General features: G+C 38.9%; 1 protein-coding gene across 9 annotated transcripts in view; it reads left to right on the top strand.

Annotated features, from left to right (window-relative positions):
• The window catches only part of LOC122885506 (inactive dipeptidyl peptidase 10-like), a 138,358-nt gene that overhangs the window by 105,150 nt on the left and 13,753 nt on the right, over positions 1-19,455 (top strand). For 8 of the 9 annotated variants that reach the window (XR_006380127.1, XR_006380126.1, XR_006380125.1 and 5 more), the window contains 8 exons: positions 1,662-1,759; positions 1,861-1,984; positions 2,078-2,116; positions 5,515-5,622; positions 6,052-6,143; positions 6,249-6,296; positions 6,894-7,015; positions 17,034-17,081. Coding sequence is in view for 6 of the 9 variants with exons in the window: in XM_044216689.1 (XP_044072624.1) it covers positions 1,662-1,759; positions 1,861-1,984; positions 2,078-2,116; positions 5,515-5,622; positions 6,052-6,143; positions 6,249-6,296; positions 6,894-7,015; positions 17,034-17,081 (679 nt within the window). In the remaining 3 variants the exon portion in view is untranslated. The remainder of the gene's footprint in view (positions 1-1,661; positions 1,760-1,860; positions 1,985-2,077; positions 2,117-5,514; positions 5,623-6,051; positions 6,144-6,248; positions 6,297-6,893; positions 7,016-17,033; positions 17,082-19,455) is intronic. The other variant, XM_044216686.1, reaches the window with a different exon arrangement.

Below are 19,455 nucleotides of genomic sequence, written 5' to 3'. Positions count from 1 at the left end.
TCCATTGCAACTTCATTGGATCAAACCAGCGCTATGAATAATACAACTGCAGGTTCTCTTCTTTAGCTTATCCATGAAGGTTAGTCAATCCTTTTCTTGTTTAATTCATGTTACAGTGACTTGCTTCCTTTGAAGAAGGATGGCTGTAGGGATCTGTGGCACTGGGAGGGATAGGAATGTGATATGTTTTAGTAAGGCAAGTTAACACACCTCTCATCCTTTGATGCGGATGTTTAGTGTATCAAATGCATCTTAGATGGGAGATGAGTTGTGGAAAACTGGTGGAATGGGGGTCATAAGGTCGAGGGCAACCTCATTTGTCGGTTCAGACCCATAGATGGGGGGAGGGCGTTCATAGGAAAGCATCTAATTAATGAAGCACCACACTTAATCTTAGCCTTGCCCACACAATGTGTAAAAATTGTACACACACACACACACACACACAGTGATTCTGTTGCTTACAGTATATCCTTAAATGGGGTCAGTGTTATAATTTTGTGGGACTAAATGAAGCAGAGATTTAATTGCCTTCTCTTCCTTTTGTCTATGAGAACTCTGATGCTGTTAGCTTTCTGACATACTTCAGGCTTCAGTCACTGGGGGATCAATTTGTGTGGCTATCTCCTTGTGAGTCAATGAACAGTAAAAGTATACCCTAGACAGTTTTCTTCATGGGTGTCATGTGTCTGTGCTTAGAGAAATACCTAATTACTGTCACAGTGACAGTGCCATATTACAGCCTGATCCATAAAATAACAAGAATAATAGTCTACAGCCATGTTAGCGGTTCTGTGAGGTTGTGCTTAGACACAGTAGCGCTTTAGCTAAATGCTACCTCCAACATGCTAACATGCACACAATGACAATGCTTTTGTTTAAAGGGTCAGGTTGCATTGCAGCTTGTAAATTAAGTAGGATTATAATAAAACCATTTTAACTCCATGTTTTGTCAAATGATTAAATACTAATTGCTGAACATGTAATCATGGCAAGATCTGGAAACATAATGTTCAAGCTCACATATACAATGGTTACATGTACTCTATGCTAACAGTAGTGGTAATGTATAAAGGAGGAAAATAATAATTATAGACTCATTTCCCATTTAGAATGAGTATTAGCAGGTTTCAGATGTGTATGATCCATCAGATCGCTTACCTGTCATGTAATATGCCTCAAATAATGGCATCAGTCGAACAGAATATCCCAAGAAGCAATTATACCTCCAAAAGAGCAGAAATTGAAGGATTGGAGAAGACATGAATGATAACCAATAAAAATAAGCAAGCATAAGTGCGGAATAGATGCTGTCATCTTTGTGATAGTTTATGCTGTATTTTTGAGATTTCCCTTGTCATGTAGACTAACGAGCTCTATTTTTGAGGGAGGCTTAAACGAAGGAAATCGACTGGCTTGCCCCAGGGCCTGCACAGTATACAGCAACACAGTTTGTTTTCTACTTGTTTCTTATTCTCATTATATTCTCTGTTAAAGTCCTACTGGCATTGTTCAGTATGATGGCATATAAAAATAGAAAACAAGTGCAGTGTGTTGCTCAGTGCTTATTGTTATCGCTACAGTGCATGTAGTGCATCATGGATATTACATCCAATTTGATTAGGCCTGTGAATGTAGTTGTACATTTGTTTTTACTCTAGATGGGACAAATCAATCCCACCATCACACTCTATGTCGTCAGTCTAGATGGCAGCTCCCTAACAACTGAACTGAGACCTCCTCACAGTTTTCAAAAGAGGTATGATATAAACAAATTTAAAATTTTAATAATAGCATCTTATTGATCCAGGCAGCTTATATTGGTTATTTACTCACTACTTTTCGTATGGTTGTCCCTAGTGAGTACTACATCACCATGGTGAAATGGGTGAACCAGGAGAGGCTGTGTGTGCGTTGGGTGAATCGAGCTCAAAACATGTCACTTCTTTCACTGTGTGATGTCACAACAGGTGATTGCACAAAGGTAAGAAAGTTATTGCTGATCATTCTTTAGTCTTCTAACATCTACAATGAATTGACAGAAGTGTTATGTACTGAATTGAGCTTTCCACTTCAGAAGCACGTGATGACATCAGAGAAGTGGCTTGATCGTCAGGTGAGTGCATCAGTCCATTTTCTTTGATAAGCCCATTTATAAGTCTATCAATAACGTGTTTAAAGGTGGGGTATGTGATTCTAATCCAATAAATGTCTTTTTGTCAAATTCAGCAAATATCTCCTCACAGTCTGCTAGCTGTCCGTTCTGTGTGTGTTCTGGTGTTTGTGCACAGCCCTGGCTCTGTGAATGGGAAACAAAGTGGCTCGGTCTGAGCCACACAGCACTATTCCAGCCATGATTTGTGTGTCTGGTAACGTTAAATGATTTCCCACGGACATTCAGCTTACTTTGTAGTTTGCCAAGATATGCTGCTGTTGTGATGTTAGCTATAGTAGCAGGAGAGTTGTGAGTATCGCTGTCTGGAGCTGCTGTGCTGGCTCTGGGAAACCGTCTCGTCCTCTCTGGCTGTTAGCTTTGCAGCAGCAACTGTAGCAACAGTTTGCTAACCCACAACCTAGCTAACTTTAGTTATATTTCTTGCTGTGTCACTGTTTGCTCTATGTCATGTATTTGTCATGGTATTGGATTTCTCCAGAATCTCAATTTTCACATGAAAGCTGGTAATATATAATAGCAGAATCTCAAAAAATAGCCACAAAAGCCAATTACTAATAAAGAGCAGGCAAAAAACATTGAAAGGGGATGGAATTACTTGCACTCTAACAGTTCACATGGTAAATTCAGCATTATGTTTTTTTCCACAGCACTAATTCAATCAGTACAACATAGTCATGCCATACTCACCAATCTGCTGCTCTGAGTCACTCTTTTTAAAAGAAATACTGAAATACTTATTCACTAACTATTTCCAATTGCTTATACATTGCTGTTTTTTATGGCTGTTTTGCTACTGTCAGTGAAAATCAACACTTACTGCAGATGGTTTGAAAAGGAAGTTTTTCCTTGCCACTGTCACCAAGTGCTTGCTCTTGCTGGGATTTGTTGGGTCTCTGTAAGTAATATTATAGAGTATGGTCTAGACCTGCTCTATAGGAAAAGTGCAATGAGATAACTTCTGTTATGAATTGCCGCTATATAAATAAAATTGAAAATTGAATTGAAATTCAAATTCGAACAGCAAAGGGACAAATTATGAGCTTTGAGCTGCTTTTAATGTGAAACATCATGAATTTCACTGACATAGTTTAACAGCTATTGAAAAAATGGCAAAGTAGAAGTGATTTTCGAGAGGACAAACTCAGAACAGTAGAGTGGTGTGTTGGGCCTCACCACACCATGTGTGGAGAACAAATACAGCGGCCTAGTTGGAAAGGGCAAAACCTTGACCTGAGGCCTGAATGGGAAACAAAAGGCCAGAAAGTAGAACGGTGCCAAATCTCCACCAGCTGTTAATTCACACCCAGACGCGAGACCTTAGTTGAATCCAAACACTGGAATCCTGTTGGATGGGACGCGCAATACAGTACAATACGAAATCTCCAGCGCACAGCTATGATGTCATCACCTCTATAAAACCTGGCACGCTGTAACTCTGTAAGTACAGGAAGGCACATCACGTGAACTTTAATTTTCCTAGGAGAGTCTTAACTCACTGGACGAGCAACAGACTGCTTTGTGTTTGCTGAACACATTTTTGGATCCCGATCATTATTCCCCATAATGATCCCGTACCTGCAGAAGGAACGGTCAGGTTTTACCGCTTGCCTCCGCTGAGCCTCTCTCTCTCCCCACCAAAAGTCGACTACTGCTTTCCTCCGCTGCCATTCGAAGGAACAGTTCCGCTGTTTAAACCGCCGACACTGCGGACCCAGCTCCGCCAGTATTTGAGCCTGAGAGGATTTTTCCACACAACCAGATGGACTGACACTTTAAATCGCTATCAAGAGCGATCTCAAGTAAGAGGCTTGTGTCTGGTCAGAGATTGAATTTATAACTGTGTGTTATTTCATCTAAGCCTCATTGTTGTGAATTGTGCCATGCTTATTTTGGAAAGTAGTGGACCGCTGCGTCCTGTTTTGCTGTGTGTTTCCGTGCTTAGCACCTTCCATTTTGTGTCAGTAACAGCTTAGCTTTAGCCACTGTGGAAGCTAATAACTGTGCTTTATCAGACTAAAGTCCAGTAACACGGCTGGTGAATGAAAGTTTGCTGCCGGGTTCCTGTGTGATAAAGGAACAGCTATGGTGCTCTGCCACGGCATTTGAGATTCCTTGTGCCTTACTCTGTGTGCTTTCTTTCTCCTTCCTCCTCACTAACCCACACACCTTTACACATACATCCATACACCTACACACACATCTCAAACGCCCGAGATAGCGTGGTAGCCTAACTAGCTACGCTCCGTGTTATCTTGAGGAGAAATAGAGCATGTCCTCCATTCGGGCTCTCCCTTTGGTTTGAGTTTCGCAGGCCTGCCCGCCATTTTGGATCTGTGCATGACAACAACCCACGTGGTCATATCTGCCGCCTTCCTTTCACTCTATTGGCCCACACACACACAGACACATGTACCCACACCTCCACACACACACACCCTACATGCTTGCTGATTCTTGTATGCTTATGGAGCATGTTTAGAATAGACGATAGTGGTTGTTGGCTGAAGTTATTGATTGTTAATCAGTGCTAATGTTAAATAAACGCTACTGTATCTTTTAAAGAGCAGTTGCCTGGTTATTGTGTGTATGTGATGTAATATAGAACTTTAAAATTTTAAATTTTTAGGGGGACAGCCACCTTTGAGACTGTTTTTCACGTTTGGTTATTGGTCCCTGATCCCAGGGTGGTGCCCCATAATTATCAATCCATATTAACAATTTTGATTATATTAATACTTTTATTAATATTCATAAATATATTTGATATTTTGCTAATAACTAAACCTGCTCTACCTGAATCCCAACAGGTGAGTATTACATGACTGGTGTTGTACTTGAATTGAATTAGTGCTACAGAAGATTTACATTGTACTGAATTTTTCAAAACAACAAGTAAACATAGATGAAGTTCAGATTTTTCTTTAACAGTAAACAATATCAACAGCAATTTAAAAGTGGACTAGATCAGAAACCAGGGAGGCTTCTAGTTAAAAAATGATACATTTTACTTGTAAAACAGGAGAAATTAGATGAATAGGCTTGTCTGTAATTGGCCTGTTTCCAATAAAGGCCTTTCGCTGCTAAATACTTCTGAAATGACAAATTCTTGCAGACCATCAATGCTGGAGAACAACCTGTTGGCTTTTTTAACTTAATTTGAAATGATTAGCCAAATTTAATAATTTAATACGAGAAATGACTTACCAATACAGTCAATGCACATAACTTTATCTTTTGTGCTTCTGTTTTTTTCTATTTCTAAGCACTTGGTGTTCTACATGGCAATAACTATTAATGGCAGTGTCTATGTCTGTGTTTGCCATTTTCTCTTTTCCCAGAATGAGGAGCCAGTATTTTCCAAGGATTGCACAACATTTTTTATCACTATGCCCTTAAAACACAGCAGCCATGGGACATTCAACCATATCACCATGGTCTCCAACCAAGTAAATCTATTGCAAACTTTTAATAAAACGAATACATTTAGTTAGGTGCTTTCACTGTTTAAATGAAACTTCTTGTGTCTGTGTATTTTGTCCCCTTATCTGTCCTAAAGGCTTCCAATTATTCATACTGCTCATATGATTCCATTTTGAAGTCTCATCATTTTAGATTATATTCTAACATTTCCTGAAACACCAGAGAATTAAGAATATGTTCACTTGAATAAATTAAAGAGAGAGTTGTACAGTAGATGCACCAGAGGCACGTTCTGTGCCAGATTAATTCAGGTTCTGTGGAGATAATAAGTGAAACTAAAGTTTTAGATTGAAAGTCAGTCAACAGTGCACCCCTTTAAGGACATGTGGGGCATGTGAGGTCATGTTAACATGCTTTCTCTGCTCTCGTGTTGTATTCTTTCTCTTGTTTCTCAGTCTGAGGGTCAAGAGGTCAACTTCCGCCACCTGACCTCAGGAAGCTGGGAAGTCTCTCAAATTCTGGCCTATGATGAGAGCACAGACTCAATGTAAGCATGAGATACTAACACCATACAAAATTGACAAAATACAATGTGATACAATCTGATACAACACAATATCAACTCTCAAATAACAGGTTTTATGTTTTTCAGTTATTTCCTAAGTACAGAAGAAGGCTCAACACAACGGCAATTGTACAGGTACCATATTGATTTCATTTCAATATAGAAATAGATCATCATTCATTAAAGAATAGTTTGACATTTTGAGAAACATGCTTATTTGCTTTCTTGCCAAGAAACAAGAGTTAGCTTGATGCCACTCTGGTGTCTGTACGGTAAAGATGAGCGAGAGTGAGGAGACGGTTATCTTAGCTCTTTATTAACACTGGAAACAGGTAACCTGGCTCTGTCTGAACGTAACAACATCCACCTACAGTACCAGCACTTCAGCTTAATCTGTAGGAAATGTCAAGGAAGCCGCTGCAGCTGGCCTGATTAAGGAGACGAGCTATGAGCTAAGCTGCTGCAGGCATTAACTTCATATTTAGCATACAGATATAAGTAGTATCGATCTTCACATCTAGGTCTTGGCAAGAAAATAAATACGCGTCAACCGATTTCCATGAAAATCTCTTGATAAAATAAAGTATTTTATTTTATTTTTCAGTGAAATCTTATGTCATATTAGTCTTTTGCTTGCATGCTAGAAAGAGACTGATTGTATCTCAAAAGCTGCAAATCCTCTCAAATCCACTTCTTTTGTCCTCACACATCATTGTTGTTTTCCTCAAACAGAGTCTCCACTGTGGATCCATTTCATAAAGAATGCCTCACCTGCTCTCTCTTCAAATCAAAGTGCACCTACTACGACGCTATCCTCAGCCCAAACTATCAACATGTTCTTCTCAACTGCAGAGGTAACACCTAATTATGACCAAAACAGCAACATCATAATTGAGTGGTTCATAGCAAAGGTTGCCTTGTATTAATGACATGATCAGTTTGACACTGCAGTGATGTTGAAGAATTGCAAGTTATCAATTGTTTTCCAAATGTATTCACAGCACTTAATAACTTTTTTTAACCAAAACTTGGTTCACTGCCATTTCATACACTCATGTGGTTCTAACATGTTGTCAGAAAGGTTACTTCATTATTAAATACATTTTGTATCTTAATTATGTTTTGTTTGAGAATCTTCTATGTTTGCAGAGTTTAGTCAGTGTATCACATTTATTTATTAATGCAGGCTGAAACATTAAAAACAAGGGCTACTACACACCTAAATATTTTCTTTAACAAAATATTTACTTTTTCATTATAAGAGTGTGAGTCTACTGTATGTAACTCACATAGGAGAAAGTTCATAGGACAACATTTACTATTACCACATCAAGTATAGCAAGAATTTATGCACAAACAAGATTTAAAATGAACCCCTACCTTCATCTCTTGTAGGCTAGACTACTGTAATGAGCTTTTCTCAGAACTTACTAAAAAAGCTTTCAGACAGTTACGATCAAAGTATTACTTAAATCAAAGATAAAAACACATTTGCCATTGTTTTTAATTTAATTCAGGATCTGTACATTAAAGCGACTGTGGAATTTTCAGGAAATCCTTGTTATTTATGACACCTATGGCCATGAAGTGAAGTGCAGTCAGATGTGTAGTGGGAGAGGAGCGAGAGGTTCGTCGGGCATCAGTCAGCATCCACCTCCAGAGGCCTGAGCGGGGGTTAGGGCTGAGTCAGCCCCAGGGGGGCCAGGAGACAAACCCAGCACCTCAATAGTGCATTAGTGCATTCCCTGTATTCCCTGTCATAGATCTGGCCTCCAGTCACACATGTGACCAAAAATCTGTCAAGTGCGACTAAACATTTTCATTGGTCGCAATGGTGTGCCTGAAATTTAGCAGGTCTGAATAAAAAATAATGAAAAAAAAATGTTGAGAGTGTTTTCTTTAACAATTTACTTTAATGATTAGAGAGGCTGCTGTCAGTCATTTAAATGTTTCCATGTGTGCAGTAATGTCCCAGCAAGTATCGTGGGACATTTAAGCAGCAAAACTAAAAACTGTAGATATAAACTTGACAGGACAGAGGAAACTCTCCAGAGGAAGCAGTTAAACTTTTAGCTTCTGAAATAAATTTTTTTGACAGCTCTGATAGAGTTCAGGATGTGTTAGGCACACTAGTGCTGTCTGGAGCCCTGGTCGGTCTCGGAGGCTGGGAGGACATCAGAGGGAAAACCAGAAAATATTTTCTCCATAAAATATGATCCAGTTTCAATAAAATAAGTGAATAAAGTTATGAGTTCTGTTTTTGTACAGTAATCAGTGAGGCCTGGCCCCCAGAAACACTATACACTATAGTCTATCATTATTCAACATAATACTTGTCTCATTTGTGGTCTGATAAACAGTAAATTCATCAAATTCAGTTCTCCATATCGTTATTTTCCAAGCTACTGTAGCTGTCATGGGTGGGTGCCGGTCGTTTGTTGATGTTAGCGGACATCGTTTCTAAAGTTAATGTTAGCTATTGTTGCACACTGTTGACGCTGTAGGGGAGCTGAAGCCAAGACACTTAGGAGCGCACATAAACTTCACATCCTTTGGATGGATTTTCGTGGAAAAAACGTCCTGAGTCCTTTACATAGAAATCAGTCCACCCCAGAGTAGTCTTTTCTTTGTCTCATCAGAACTAAATCTGCTTCTTATTTGGAGATTACTGAATTCTGACCTGTTTCTCTAACAGAATAATAGCAGAAACACAAGAAAGGCAAAAGTTCTTTTGCTGTTCTTATAGGCTTCTCAGAGTTTTCTTCTTAACCTTATGGAGCAAAAAATAGACAATTAAGAGAAAAAGGCTTGCGTGATTCAGATCTCAGTATTGTCTAAGTATGTCTTATGTATGTCTGATAAATGGCTTGGTGGCAGTAATTTAAGAAACACATGAGAACATGTGTAGATAAATGAAACGTGAAGAAAAAGTAATGCACAAAATCTTTATTAGAAATGAATTTCAATCTGGAAAATGTTACACACCAAAAAATAAATCATTGGATGAATGTAATTTCATCACGCCACCTATATTCCATCTAAACAAATCGAGGAAAATCTCACATCTGGCATTAACAACAGATACCGACATTCTTGTTCTCCCAAGCTTTCTTTTTAACATACTACATGTAACTCGTAATTCTTTTCAATGCCTCAAACATAAACTCATTGCCCAGTGTATTATGTCAGTCCTGCAATAGAAATTCTATTAAGGTCCTAATGCTCAGTTTTCTACTGTTTTAGAGAGGTGCTGATATAACTGTATGGTCATTTTGGAGGATGTAGTTTGTTGAACGGAGTTATACTGAGATGTGTTAATATTTGGTCAACACTGATATAAATTGGTTGGACAATAATAATAATAATATTGGAAACACCTCTCTGAAACAGCAGCAACCAAAACAACACTATAACCTTCATAAATGTCAAATTTATTACAGGGCTGCTGCATTAGTTTTAGCTAGGTGGGCCTAATAAATTGGACAGAGTGTATATGCATGTAGGAGATCTTAGAACCAAAATAAAATATTGGCTCATGAAGAAAACTGAGCCTACATAATTCTGCAGGATGTGTGCACAATCACAAGAACAAAGCTTTTTCAATGCTTTCAAGAAATTTGTATTTGAAGAAAATACATTCAAAAGCAAATAAAATATGCACAGGTACATCGCAAAAAATCCAGAATAGTCGAGCATTAGCCTACTGCAACACTACTTGCACATTTTTTGCTGTGTTGTTGACATGTCAAACATTGTCCTTAAAACATTTCAAAGCTTTAAACTTTGTGCAGTGTGCAGTGGAAAAACCCAACCTGTCTGGGATACAGACAAAACACTTCAGGATGTATGCAGGATTTTCAGTCTTTTTCGAACTCATTCACACCAACAGCTTCTCTCTCAAAGCCGAGTTGCTAACGTTAGCTTGACCACATCACCGGTTCCATTCCTCCGTCTAAAAGAGGAAGGCTCAACCTGTAGCAAACCCTCTTCTCCATGAACAAAATACTGAGGCTTAAATAGCCTACAGTTTTAATAAACAGCAGTGCTTGAATGTTGCCTCTTTTTTTAAGCTAACGTCAACTAAATAAATGATTGAAAGTGCCGGTTGCAGTTCATTTTCTTTCTCTGCGCTTAACTGTTACAGAGTTAACTAGAGTGTTTTAATGGAGTGCAAAAAAGCTATTTCACAGATAATGTAAAGTTACACGGAGTGTAAACAAACTATTAACTTTGTTAATTAAGCTAACGTTAGCTAAGCTAACGTTACCCGTAAGAATACTAAGTGACAAAATTGATGTTTTGGGGTAACCTAGTCTACTGAGAAACTGCTAAAATGTATGATAATTAATTTGTATCACTCATCTTGTTGAACTAAACACAAGGGCTCAACCCTTGTGTTTAGTTCGGCTGAAACGAGTACGAGTTTCAGAGTAAAATGTGTCAATATTTGTTCTGTAAATAGTTATCTTACTCTTGTGATCAAAAACATTGCTCTGAAGCTCAATTCTGAAGCTGTTCTGTAAATCGTTTTAGAGCAACTTCTGATCAATTTCAGGCTTAAATAAACAACTATATTCTCTAGTGATAAATACCTAAATGGGAGATTAATGCATTTGATGTGTTAGGATATCTTTTAAAAAACCAAATAACACCAAAATGTACATTTAAAAAAGTTTAATTATACATTTATCAATATTCACATCATCGCATATACTAAACCATAATTATTGCATAAAAAACAGTAAATTCATCAAATTCAGTTCTCCATATCACTATTTTCCAAGCTACTGTAACTGTCATGGGTGGGTGCCGGTCGTTTGTTGATGTTAGCGGATCTCATTTCTAAGCTAATGTTAGCTATTGTTGCACACTGTTGACGCTGTAGGGGAGCTGAAGCCAAGACACTCAGGAGCGCACATAAACTTCACATCCTTTGGATGGATTTTCGCGGAAAAAATGTCCTGAGTCCTTTACATAGAAATCAGTCCACCCCAGAGTAGTCTTTTCTTTGTCTCATCAGAACTAAATCTAAATAATGGTGTTTTCACTCATCCCTACTAAACATGTAGATATATATTCAGAATTACTTACCCTTGACATCGAGGATGGAAAACAATTGGTTGAAAATAATCATGCGTGTCCGTTAATACTAGAAGTGCCAGAATTCCACAACTACTAGACTTGCCGTAAGTGGTCATTTTGACCGCTAGATTCCAAACTCTATATTCTCTAGTGATAAATACTTAAATGGGAGATTAATTTTTATTTTTTTTATTTTATTTATTTAAAGAAAGGGGGGAATAATGCATATTAATGACCATTTACACAAATGTAAATATGCCAGATTATAGCCTAAGGCTAATTTCCATCTGCAAACCCCTGTGGCAGGTTAACAGAAAGATAAGAACATACAGTACACTTCAGTTGGACAGAGACAGGAAAACAAAGTTTTATCGTGTTAGTACAACTACAAACATTCAACAGAAAACAAGTCGAAGGGTCACAGACAACAGTTAAGACACATGTCTGTATTGCACAAGCCCTTCTACTGCAGTGTCCTATTGCACACACCCTTACATTGCACTGATCCTTATTGCACACACCCTCATATTGCACTGATCCCGATCCCTATTGCACACACTCTTGCATTGCACCGATCCCTATTGCATTTTGACTTGGAGATATAGTTAAGCGTATGTTGCACAGGAGTAAGTTTTAACATATTTGGGCTCACACATGATCACGTTTTGTCTCTCTCTCAACCATGATTTTAAATGTTTCTTAAAAGTAGGAAAACTTGTGCTTTCCCTCACTGAGAGTGGAATAGTATTCCAAAAATTAATTAATTTGATGTGTTAGGATATCTTTTAAAAAACCAAATAACACCAAAATGTACATTTAAAAAAGTTTAATTATACATTTATCAATATTCACATCATCGCATATACTAAATCGTAATTATTGCATAAGCTAAATTCACACCAGTATTTTTCCGTATTTATTCAGCATAACTCAGAACAAGATATTAACGATTAAAAGGATCTATTTGATTCTGAAAAAGTTTGTTTTAACATTTAAAACACATAAATACACACAACACAGAAAATAATCGGAAAAGCTGGAAACGAGCAGATCTAACGTTAAAAAAAGATCCACGAACGAAGTTTAGAACCATAAAAGAATTAGGCTACTAATTTTATATTAACTAATTACATCAATAGCGTGCTTGGCTATTTAAGCTTCACAGTCAACGCAAGTGACCTCTGTTCTCCTTGCACAATTTCCACACACAGGTTTGCAGCATTTGCAGCAAGTGTCGTGTGTTTTGATTTTGTTTGCAGCTTCTCCGAACCTGGCACTCCCTCCGTTTTGGTGTCTGCTGTGGTGGTTGCTTCTGCTGCTGACTGGGACCTTGTGCCAATTGCCATGCCACCCCTTTTCCCTCCATGAACTCCGCTCTCAGCTCCTCTGCCAGTTGCTGCATGAACTTCCTCCGGGCTATCTTGCTACTGGTGCACTCCTTGAAAAGGATGTGGGCATTGATTCCAGCCAGGTCGAGGATGTTATAGAAGACAGCCACTGGCCATCTACGCGTACCGCCTTTCACAGAGTATGCCCTTGCCATCTGATCCAGGACGTCCGCGCCATATTTGGTGTTATTATAATATGTGACCGACTCCGGCTTTGCCTTCGGCCCATCAGTAATGCCCACGCTTGTGTGCACGGAGCTCAGAATGCACGCATTCTTCCTCGGCTTTCCCTGGTAGATGGTGAGCATCGCATCTGCACATTTTAGCACCTTTGTGCTGAACAGCTCTGCTTGCTCTTTTGCAGAGGGGGGCAACTCACGCTTCGTTTTCCCCAGGGTGCCAACCAGGCTGGTCTTCTTGGCCTGTAAGGCGGTGGCCAGTTTGAGAGAAGTGAAGAAATTATCTGCAGTAATATTTCTTCTCTTCCCCATGAATGGCTCCGCCAGTCTCAGCACCACACTCTCTCCCACGTGCTGACCTCTGCTCCGCATCTCCTCTTTTCCCAGATATGGAGCCCCATTCAGCACGTATTTTGAGTTGACATCCGCAGCCAGCCAAAACTTTATTCCAAATTTATCAGGCTTATTTCCCATGTACTGGATAAATCTGCACCGGGCCTTGGTGGGGAACAGCTGCTCATCAATGGTTATGTTGGCACCAAGCTTGTAGCAGGCTATGCTGTTCTGAACAAACTTGCTCCAAGTGGCCGATACCAGGGCAAACTTGTCATCCTGCAGACGTACACGTCGGGTCTCTTTTTTGTCAAACCGCAGGAATTTCATTATCTCCCTGAAGCGATTTCTGGCCATGGTTTCTTTGAAAAACAGGAAGCCCCATTTTTCTGACCAAAGGCTGCCCAACTCCATGTTTTTTGCTCCCTGTGCTCCATGGATATATAGCAGCGCTATGAAGGCCTTCAGTTCAGCCACTGTCATGTCACCACGGTGCTGATGTGCCTCAGTCAGAGTGCAGCCCCTGATGTGTTTCAGCATGCCATCATCAAATACACACAAGAAGGCCGTGAGCGCATCTCCGATGTTGCGCTTCGCGTGCGCTATGGGCCTGAAGCATCTCCAAGGCCATGGCAGCGGTCATCTTTCTCTTCATTCTTTCATTCATTTCAGACATTTTCTAATTCTCCTTATAAACTCCAACCTAGGCAATTACTCAATTTCTTAAATTATTGTACTGATAGCCAATTTAGTCTAATAATTTGTATTTTTAAGCAAATTAGCATATGCTAATAGCACTCGAGACCGCTAGCGACATTTCTTTGACAATAGTTCTTATTGTATAACAAAGCGTGCGAAAAATAGAACAATAGAATAGCGCAAAATTCAGTGCGGTCAGTCATATTTTCTTTTCCTTTTGTGTAATTTATATGAAACCCATTGTAAATAAAAATACAGACACTTTTAGGAAAAGTCACGTACCAGAAGGATTTTATTTAAGTTATTGGACATATAAATTTCAAAATGGTCAAAATGACCGTCGTGGCCATTCTAGCGTTAAGCAGTTAAATTCAAATGTCCCGCCATTCCTGCTTCTACTACATCCGGTGGGCGGTTTTGTGACAAATCATAGAAACTGAAGTTTATATGTAGATCTTGTTTTGACTCTTCTTTGATAGAAGTAAGACAACTCTGAGAACAGATAGAATATACATAGCTGAGACTTGAGAGAATTTGATCACTGAGATAAAGGGGGGGAGAGGGAGGCACAATGCAAAGACCACGTAGAAAATATAGTAGAATAGTTATTGTAGTGTTAATATTAATAAATTAGTAATAATAGGAATAGGAATGACAGCTATAGGAAGAATAATGTCAGCATCAGTAACAGAGCCAATAACAACAACAACTGTAGTAGCAGTCGTCAAGCAGGAACACAGGGGCAGCAGGTGGCCCACAACCACAGATCCAGTCTCTGCAGCTCCAGAGGCAGAAATACCTGCTGAAAGCGATAGAAGGAGAGAGGAGAGAAATGAGAAAGCACAAAACTACGGGAGAGAGAGATGTTGAGTTAGTAACATGCAGTAATGGGATAAAAATGCATACAGATGGAGAGGGAGAGAAGGAGAGAGGAAAGAGGCGCATCATGTGAAGTCTCCCGGCAGTCTAGGCCTATAGCAGCATAACTAAGGGATGGTTCAGGACTCACCAAAGCCAGCCCTAATTATAAGCTTTATCAGAGAGCAAAGTATTTAGCCTACTCTTAAATGTGGAGATGGTGTCTGCCTCCCGAACCCAAACTGGGACCTGATTCCACAGGAGAGGAGCTTGATAAGTGAAGGCTCTGGCTCCCATTCTACTTTTGGAGACTCTAGGAACAACAATTAAACCTTCATCCTGGGAGCGCAGTGTTCTAATCTGATAATATGGTATTATGAGATCTTTAAGATACAATGGTGCCTGACCATTAAGAGCTTTGTAGGTGAGGAGAAGGATTTTAAATTCTCTTCTAAATTTTACAGGGAGCCAGTGCAGAGAAGCTAATATTGGAGAGATATGATCTCTTTTCCTAGTTTTTGTACACGTGCCGCAGCATTCTGGATCAACTGGAGAGTCTTAAGGGACTTATTCGGGCACCCGGATAATAAGGAATTGCAGTAGTCCAGCCTAGAAGTAACAAAATCATGCACTAATTTTTCAGCATCATTTTGAGACACGATGTGCCTGATTTTTGCAATATTACATAGGTGAAAAAAGGCAGTCCTTGAGGTTTGTTTCATGTGGGAGTCAAAGGACAAATCCTGGTCAAAGATAACTCTGAGGTTCCTTACGGTGCTGCTGGAGGCCAGGGCAATGCCATCTAGAGTAACTATATCTTTAGATAATTTGTCTCAGAGGTGTTTGGGACCAAATACAATAACTTCAGTTTTGTCAGAGTTTAACATCAGAAAATTGCAGGTCATCCAGGTCTTTATGTCCTTAAGCATGCCTGAAGTATAGTTAACTGGTTAGTTTCATCTGGCTTGATCAATAGATATAATTGGGTATCATCTGCATAACAATGAAAGTTTATGGAGTGCTTCCTAATAATACTCCCTAGAGGAAGCATATATAAGGTGAATAGAATCGGTCCAAGCACAGAACCTTGTGGAACTCCGTGACTAACTTTGGCGTGCACGGAGGACTCACCGTTAACATGTACAAACTGAGATCGATCTGATAGATAGGATTTAAACCAGCTTAGTGCAGTTCCTTTAATGCCAATTACATGTTCCAGTCTCTGTTATAGGATGTGATGGTAAATGGTGTCGAACGCAGCACTAAGATCTAACAAGACAAGTACAGAGACAAGTTCATTGTCTGATGCAATTAAAAGGTAATTTGTAATTTTCACCAGTGCTGTCTCTGTGCTATGATGCACTCTAAATCCTGACTGAAAATCCTCAAATAAACTATTGTTATTTAGAAAGTCACACAACTGATTGGCGACTGCTTTCTCAAGGATCTTAGAGAGGAAGGGAAGGTTAGATATAGGTCTATAGTTGGCTAAAACCCCAGGAATCAAAGTGGGCTTTTTAAGAAGCGGTTTAATTACAGTTACTTTAAAGGATTGTGGTCCATAGCCTGTTAATAAAGACAGACTGATCATATCCAGTAAAGAAGTGCTAATTAAGGGTAAAACGTCTTTAAGCAGCCTTGTTGGAATAGGATCCAAGAGACAGGTTGATGACTTAGATGAATTAATCGTCGAAGTCAGCTGAAGAAAGTTGACAGGAGCAAAGCAGCCAAAACACATATCAGGCTCTACAGCTGTTTCCAAGGTTTCTGTGTTTGAAGACAAGTCTGCACCAGTTAAAGGCAGGACTTAATGAATTTTTTCTCTAATAGTTAAAATTTTATCATTAAAGAAGCTCATGAAGTTGTTGCTACTGAGAGCTATAGGAATACATGGTTTGTGATTCTCTGTCAGCCTGGCTACAGTGCTGAAAAGAAACCTGGGGTTGTTTTTATTTTCATATTGATGTTAAATTGGGCTTCGTTATGTCTAGGAGAAATAGGCTGGACAAAGAAGAGATCTTATTTAGAATTTTCCTTTCCTCTGGGACAGGCTGTTATAGGCAACCGAGAAAGCCGGGGAAGGTCAAATTTTTTTAGTTAAGTTATGTTATAATCCGTTCCCACTTTGGCAATAAAAAGTGATTAATTACATGTAAAAATACTCCACACAGTACCTTTAATCTTTTAGAACTGTTCTATTTTCCTGAAATTTACATTATTTGTTTTTCTTTTAAGTCTCTTAAGGTTCAATGTGTTAATGTAAAACACGTAACCTTGTTATAAAATGTTAGATAAAGTTGCATTTCCTGACCTAAACTATTTTTTTTCCCCAGGTCCTGGAATACCCCAAACTACTCTTCACAAACTAAGTGATATGAACAGTAAGTACTCAGACTCTTCAGACTATTCAGACTCTTTTGCATCAGGGATTTTTATTCATTATGTTGGGGTAGAAGTTAGTTAGAGTGCGCCTTCTGTGTCTGAAAAGTGCATTAATTGATCAACTCATTTTAGGAGATTAAGTCACTAAGATCATGAGTCATTCAGCCAAAATTCAACAACAGAGGTTTACTTATGACTGTATAAAAAATATGTGTATGCAATTAAGGTTAAGGCATTAAGAGCTTGAAATGTTGTTGAGTGTATATCAGAGCCACTTAGAGCAGCTTCCGGGGACTCTGCAGTAGATAAACGATTATCTTCCTCCACTCCTAGCTTGCAGATTGAGAGATGTTGATTATTCCACTCTTATCATGCTGTTTGACATTGATTTGGCAACTTACAGTTCAGTGACTTGTGTGACTTTGAATGTGACTATTGTGTGTTTGATTTGGAATTACCTGGTTTTCTGCTTTAAAACAGAAACAATTCTAATTTTTCATGTATTTATTGAACACACCCAAAAAACATTCACAGTGCTGGTGGAAAAGTGAATCAAAATTTTATATCTGGCTGAACCTGCTTTGGCAGCATTGACCTCAGTCAAACGCTTCCAGTAGCTGTGGATCAGACCTGCACACCGCTCAGAGGGAATTTTGGTCCATTACTCATTGCAAAACTGTTTTAGTTCCACAAATTCTGTCTGAACCGAGCCCGACCCATGGCAGGAGTTTTGAGTCTGAGCCAGGTCCAAACCCGAATTTCAGTTTAAAAATAAATAAAAAAATTAATAGTTTATTACAAGCTAAAGTAAACGACATTGTGCATATAATATAGTGCAAATTATTATCAAAATGAATAAATATCAAATTCACTCATTAATTACAGTCAGGACTCTGGAGTCAAAACACACACACCTTATTTTTATAGCATGGAACAAACAGCCTGTATTTATTGTGCAACGAAAAAATAACAGCATGTGAGCTATAACTAAAATAAGGTAACAAAATCGATAATAAAATATTGGCTATAATTAAAGTCTGAAGTTGGGACTGTAAACACACTATCTTTAAAGAGCAGTTGAATTTATGAATTGTGCATATATAGTGCAAATTATTATCAAAATGAATAAATTAAAATGAAGATAAATTAAAATACACACAATAGTCATCAATAATGGGGCTTATAGCCTACAGAACATCAAATAGCCAAGCCCTAGACCTAAAGCCCTTCACCAGGCAGACTATAGTCTATGAATGGCAATATGGCATGCACACAATAACCTGGGTGGCACAGGCTATAAACTGTTTATTTATTAAACTAATGTAACATATTACATGTTGTCATGCAAGAAAAGGATTGTATCCATGGTGTAGGGTTTCAGAGCAGTCCTCCATTGCTCGATGGTTCGACCAGCGGCAGTGAAACCCTCTCACTGCTGCTACTGCTTGCTAGGATGCACAGCACAGATCTTCGCCAGCTGTGGGTATTGGTCTAGTTCACTTTTATGTTTCCACCAGCCAAGTCCCTGTCGTCTGCCATATCATGCCTCTGTGATGTGTACAGAGTTACCTCGAACTCCTCTTTGCCAGGACCAATATCTTGGTTCTCCCACTCAGCAAATCCAAGATTTTTCAATCCAATGGGCTTTATTGGCATGGGAAACAGACGTTAACATTGCCAAAGCATGGGTGAAATTAAAACATATACATAAACAGAAGAAATGTGCTATTAAAATATATACAGATTAGTAAAATAAGATAATAATAGTAATACATATTGTAGATTTGTAGTTAAAAAATTTAAATACAAATAAGTGAAAACTATATGTCCATGTGTGTGCGCGTCATCCACTGCGCCTCAGATTGCAGCATGTTGATATACAGTACATTGGGCAGCAGGATCGGCCCTGTCTCCTTCTCCTCAGAGTATTATGTTGAGAGCTCATTTAACTCTTTGAAATCTGAGATTACAGAGCTGATACTTGTTAAAGTAAACGTTCCTTATTTCACTGAATGTTGAACATTGTAAGATCTGCTCTTTTGGCTGGTGGTGGTGCGGCAGTCTCTCCCTCATTCGCCCATGCGTTTGCGTCTTCGTCGTCTGGATCTCCAGCCATCGTCAACAGGTTACGAACGTGCACATAGACTTCATTCCTCTCAGCAGGTGACATCATTCTCATCTATTTTTATCTTTTGAATTATCCAGTCCGTGTGCCGCTGACACACAAAGGCTTGCTCTGGAGAGTTCAGGGAAGAGGGCTGGCTGTGTCACTTCAGCCTCTCGGTCCAGAGGCAAACGAGGTTCAGGGTGACATTTGTCACAGTTGACAACTAAGCCAAGTTTTTATTTTTATTTTATTTATTTATATAGTGC

This window comes from Siniperca chuatsi, linkage group LG12, assembly GCF_020085105.1.
Source record: "Siniperca chuatsi isolate FFG_IHB_CAS linkage group LG12, ASM2008510v1, whole genome shotgun sequence".
Classification (NCBI taxonomy): domain Eukaryota; kingdom Metazoa; phylum Chordata; class Actinopteri; order Centrarchiformes; family Sinipercidae; genus Siniperca; species Siniperca chuatsi.
The sequence above is the reverse complement of the archived record's forward strand: the minus strand, read 5'-3'. Positions and strand labels throughout refer to the sequence as shown.